The sequence below is a fragment of the Triticum dicoccoides genome, chromosome 3A (assembly GCF_002162155.2).
Source record: "Triticum dicoccoides isolate Atlit2015 ecotype Zavitan chromosome 3A, WEW_v2.0, whole genome shotgun sequence".
Classification (NCBI taxonomy): domain Eukaryota; kingdom Viridiplantae; phylum Streptophyta; class Magnoliopsida; order Poales; family Poaceae; genus Triticum; species Triticum dicoccoides.
This window is the reverse complement of record NC_041384.1, coordinates 608,700,459-608,706,289: the sequence shown is the minus strand read 5'-3', so window position 1 is coordinate 608,706,289 and position 5,831 is coordinate 608,700,459. Positions and strand designations below refer to the sequence as shown.

The window sequence follows — 5,831 nt, the reverse complement described above, 5'->3', positions numbered from 1 at the left end:
GTTACAAAATTTACTTCAGGTTTGTATTAGCAGACTGTAACACTATTTTTATTTTATTTTTTTGCATGTCTGTAACACTATTTCTAAGAAATAAAACCCATGCTTTACCTCGAAAAAAAAAACAATACGAGGAACTAATATATGTACATTTAATACTCGTATTTCAATTAGTTTATGCATCCTAACAATATTTGAGATTTACAACTCTATGCTTACAGGACACTTTTTTTGTTTAAGCTCAAAAAATATCTAATAATACCGGCAGAAAAGCGCAGACAGTACACTAGCTTTCCCTATTTGTGCAACGACACACTGTGCTGCAGCCGAATCCAACGGTCGAGCAGCCGCCAAGGGGTCATCGACGGCTCATGAAACGTTCTTACCTGCATGGGACTTTTCTTCATCGGTGGAGGTTGACTTTTCTGCAGAATGCAGATTCCAGTTCAACACTCCAGTACGGAGACTCCACAGGCCTACTCGCTTTTCCATTTCCACCTGCGAGCCGCGGGTTATATATGGCCGGCCAATCAATCCCTCCACAAGCGTGGGCTCCTCGTCCAGGAACAAGAGATGGGAGATGTGCTGAGGGCTCACGACGCCGCCGCCACCGCCGCCGACGACGAGGCTGGCGTTTGGCCCGGCGAGCTCGACGAGCAGCTCATACGGGAGCTCCTCAGCGATGACAGCCTCCTCGGCTCCATGGCCCCGCCTGACGACGGCTCGGAGCGCCCCTACCGCTCGTGCGGCACGGGAGGCGCCCCAGCCGCCGCGCCGTGCAACGAGCCGTTGCCGCTGGCTTCGGCGTCGAGCATGGCGCTGTGCTCGTCGTACTCCGGCCCTACGATCAGGGACATCGAGAAGGCGCTGTGGTCTCGGCCGTACACCTCCACCCAGCGCTACGGCTCGCTGTACTTGTAGGTGCACTCGTGAGTGTTTTGCACCGATCGGTCGCTGTACGTTCGTTGATGAAGCAATCTGTGTGTTGTGTTTGGTTGCAAAAAAAGCCGCAGGTACGGAGCGCCGGGCACGGCGCCGGAGCGCAAGCACACGACCAAGGTGAGGAGCTGCGGGGGCGGCAAGACGCCGATGGACGGGTACAGGTGGAGGAAGTACGGGCAGAAGTTCATCAAGAACAACCCTCATCCCAGGTGCAGTTGATCGATACATCTAGTAGCTATATATTTTCCTGCCCACACCAACTTCTGAATTAGTGTACTTTGATCGCTGTTCGATGTTTGCTCTTCATGAATGCATGCATACATATAGCTGGATCATGCATGCACCGGCCGAGTTTAAGTTCAATGAATTTCCCCCATATGGATTGATTTCTTCTTTTAATAAGGAGGCCATCCCTTGGATTTCTATTAAAGAAACCATCTGGTTCGAGCCCTAATACAAACTACCAGCATTTATCATACAATAAGCTCGAACCACGACGGATCACAAGCAAGCTGAAGTAAAAAAAGAGAACATCCAACGGCATGGAGCGCCACAAACCATCATACCCACAGCTCAAACACCACAGACACCAGCGCGCCTAAGTTTAAACTTGGAGATGAAAGCTCGAAGGGAGATGAAAGCTGGCGCAAAAGCTTCGCATGTCAAATCCAACAGCAGAGCACCCAGCCTGTTATCCTAGCCACCAATCTGTAAAACACCATGTGTTCATCCATCCCTAAAACGAACGATGCACTTCACTTGCTACCTACTTCGACTTGTTAAGTGGCCAGTGGGTTCTTTCCCTTTCCCTCTTCCTGTATCTTTAAATCTGCTAAACTGTTAACCTTGGTATGGAAGTAATGAACAAACTTAATGGTCACAACTTCTCTCTAGGCTTACCTGCTGTTGAAGTTCCTCTATTAACGGATAAGGTTTTTCTGCACACACTAGTCTGCCCCATTCGTGGGAGACTCGGAGTAGCGTGAAGAGCTATAGAGCCGCGGTAGCCGGTAGATAGAAGCTGGAGAGCAAAGTCGCTGCGGTGACAGTCCATGTGTCCGGGCCGGCCAAGCCGCGGGTTGTCGGCCATGCATGCCGTCACGTGTGCTACTCCGGTCCAGGTCCAGTTTACGCACTGTGCGAGCTACTACTACGAGATCGACAACACCTACAGCAAGCCCTTAATTAAACCTGCCGCGCGTCTTAAATTAAGCAACAGTTAACTAACAAGATACCGGGATCCGGTCCAATAGCAACTGACGAGGACAGCTTAGCTAGCACTCGTCAATGATTCGTCAATCATCGATCAGCGATCATGCATAATTGTGCGTGGCAGTGGCACCCGCCTGATCGAGCATTCATTCACTTAGTCTAATAAACGAACTGGCCACTTGATTAATTGCCTCTGTGATGACGAGCTCAGCATTTCGGTTGAGGAGCGGGGGAGCCTTTAATTTCGCAACAGCGACGTATTGCTAGTTGTCTGGTTCCGGCGAAAGTTCGTCTCTCGGAGTCGGAGGACACATCCACGAACTCGAGCCGAGTCGGTCTCACTGTGTGGAGACGCACGGCGTGTAGGATAATGAGAGGTGTCGCTACGCTGCATGTGCCATCCAGATTCAGAAAAACGGGCTGGTTTTGGACGTGCTGCCTTATCGACCACCTCCCCTTCCCATCCATTAACTCTTGCGGCGACAAGGAAGGCGACGGTGTTAACATCGAGGCTTCTATGGAAATGATGACGGGGAGCGATGTTCGAAATGCGGTATTGGTTAAGATAGTCGGCTCTTCTTTCATGTGTTCGCATTGCCTCGTCCTGTTCGTTGCTAGGAATTCGGGGCTACGGTGGTAGAGCCTTGGTGGCGGATGATGACGGGACTAGGTGATCCATTCGATGGCATTCCATGGCGAAAATCTATATCTAGTTTTCCATCTCAGTCGGATCTGCATATCTTCTCGTACGTGCCTGATTTTTGGCGCGGATCTACGATATGAGCTGCGTTGATGATTGTCTATGGCGAAGTTGAAGCCCTTTCCTCAGGGTTTCGATAACGCCTTGTAAGAGATAAGTGATGACGATAACGCATGCATGCTGTCTCAACATGACCCGCTTTGAAAAGGTGTGTGGGGTATCCTATGTGCCTCGCAGGAACTTGAGTTGGTCTTCCATCTGGTTTTCAACAAATTAGCTAGTCAACTCTCTTCTATTTATAATTAATAAATGAGATAATAATAAATTTATCTTCGTTAAAATGACAAGCATAAAAAAATCTTGCGGCGACAAAATACATAGATTTTTCTAGTGCCTTTTTTTAGCAACGATTGACCATGCATGTACGTGTCATTGACCTCTCGTTTCCGCACACATGCAGGAGCTACTACAAGTGCACCAGCGCACGGTGCAGCGCCAAGAAGCACGTCGAGAAGTCCACCGACGACCCGGAGATGCTCATCGTCACCTACGAGGGGTCGCACCTCCACGGCCCGCAGACGACGACACTCCGGCGCCTCCAGCCCCCGGACGCCGCCGCGGACCTACCCGGCGCGGCGGGCGACGCCGTCGCCGGCGCGGGGATCGGCTGCAGCGTACGGCCATCACATGGAACGTCGTCCGGCGACGATGCGCGACGAGAAGGCAACGAGCCGCTGCAGGATCGTCACGAGGGACGACGCGCCCATGGCGCCGTGCAGCGTGTGACGCCGGCGGACTCCTCGGCCTCTTCCCTGCCGCATTTTGCTGCTGCCGTTGACGCAACTGTGCTTTCTTCTTCTAGCCTGGACTCACCATGGTCCCTGGAAGCTCTACTTCCCGTAGAGAGGATCTAATCGAGGTGACTAGCTAGGCAACTTGGGCGAGAGCGTCTACTATTGCATTGCATTTGGCATACCAGGTATAATTAGGAGTATACCACTCCATCCTTTCTAAATTACTTGCCGCGAAAATGGATGCATCTAGATGTATTTTAATTTTAGATACATTCATTTATATCCATTCCCGTGACAAATAATTTCAGACGGAGTGAGCATAACTTAATAGTAGAGATAAATAGATCATATGAACGATCATGAGATCAACGGGATTTTTTTTCGAGAGTACGCCAAAAGCATAGCGTATTTTTATAGAAGGAAGAAAAGTTGTTTACAAGAAGCCGCACAAAACGACGAGTCATCACGGCGGTGGACTCCAACTCCACACAAAGAAACCCAAAGCCTACTCTCTTACAAACCTAGCTAGACCCTCAACTCCTACTCCCGCCGATTTCCATTCACTGGTAGAAAAAAAAACCATTCGTCCCGGTTGATAAGGGCCTTTTGTCTCGGTTTGTGAACCGGGACTAAAGGGTCGTTACTAATGCCCTAACCCTTTAGTCTCGGTTCTTACACAAACCGGGATAGATGGGTCTCCACGTGGCCGGTGCGCCGAGCCCAGGCAGGAGGGCCTTTGGTCCCGGTTGGTGGCACCAACCGGAACCAATAGGCATCCACGCGTCAGCAATTCAGGAGCTGGGGTTTTTGTTTTTTTTTGAAGGGGGGGGGGGTTGGAGGTTTTGGGGGTTTAATTTAGGTGTTTCATATATTGTGTTAGCTAGCTAATTAATAGAAAGAAGTGTCCTCTCTTATGTCCGTGCTTGGACAACGCTATATATACGTATATATAGAGAGGACTAGACACGCTAGCTAGTAAGCAAATAAAGGAAACAGAAAATCGTCATGAACATATGCATACAGAGAGAAGTGATATCGACCACCTCTCCTTCTCCGAGAGATTGGTCGGACAACAAGTTCTCGTATATCTATCCGACACTACCGGCTACATATATACAATAATTATCTCTTACAATATAATCTTCTAATTATATATGAACACAGGGTCCACATAGTATTCTCCGACTTCAGCGATCACGTGGTCAAGGAAGAATGCCGCCAATTCCTCTTGAATTGCTCGCATACGATCTGGTGCTAGGAGTTCATCCCGCATCCGAAACATCTAATTTGAACAAGGGGGTCAATACATACATACATATATATATATATATATATATATATATATATATATATATATATATATATATATATATATATATATATATATATATATATATATGAATAAATGAAACTCAACACAAATGATGGTAATAAAATAAAATTTTGAATATTATTGCTTACGCACTTCATATTGTTCGTCAGAGTACCCTCGTTCACAGGTCGTGTGGCGGATGGACTCGTAAACGTAGTATCTACAGAAATCATTCCCTTGTTCCTGCCACAACCACTTTACAAGAAATAGAGGTCAATCAAACTGATAAGCAAGCATGCCAAATAGTATTGATGAAACTAGCGCTTAAATCACTAGGAGATGCGCAGAACATGTTACTATAGTACTTACTTTCCGGTGTCTAAATTGTTGCTTCTACGGTAGTCCCGGAGCTTTTTTGGTGAATTTTCTCCAAACCCTGCCAGACAAAGAAAACAATTACTTGATATATCAGGAAATGAACAAAGTTGTTGATATGGTGGATAATGATCGATTTAACTTACTTCTCGAGCATTTGAGTCATGTCCGCATAGTCCTGGGGATCTTTTCGTCTCGAGTCTAGGACGGTTACTAGTCCCTGCTCAAGCTTAATCTCTAGGAGAATATAATGGAAACTGCACACGCATGCATAACTCATCAATTACATTACTGTAACCTGGACTAATAAAGGAAACCGAATATGCACAAGACAGTAACACTCACTTGAAGTTGTAAGGAAAGGGTATTATATCTTTGTTTTCATTTATTACCAACGATCGTAGCAAGTTGGCCTTGGTATCTTCGGCACAATATTTAACCTCAGTTGCATCTATGAGATTTGTGTTAATGAACCCAATATCACCGATTTGTCTTTTCT

At 47.2% G+C, this 5,831-nt stretch overlaps 1 protein-coding gene across 1 annotated transcript; it reads left to right on the top strand.

The window, feature by feature from the left end:
- The first annotated feature begins 555 nt into the window (after positions 1–555).
- Positions 556–3,973, top strand: LOC119272297 (WRKY transcription factor WRKY51-like). Its single transcript, XM_037553811.1, has 3 exons — positions 556–914; positions 1,005–1,148; positions 3,312–3,973. Exons 1-3 carry the CDS (start codon positions 571–573, stop codon positions 3,763–3,765), a joined length of 942 nt encoding a protein of 313 aa, XP_037409708.1. The 5' UTR covers positions 556–570; the 3' UTR covers positions 3,766–3,973.
- Positions 3,974–5,831: the final 1,858 nt, after the last annotated feature.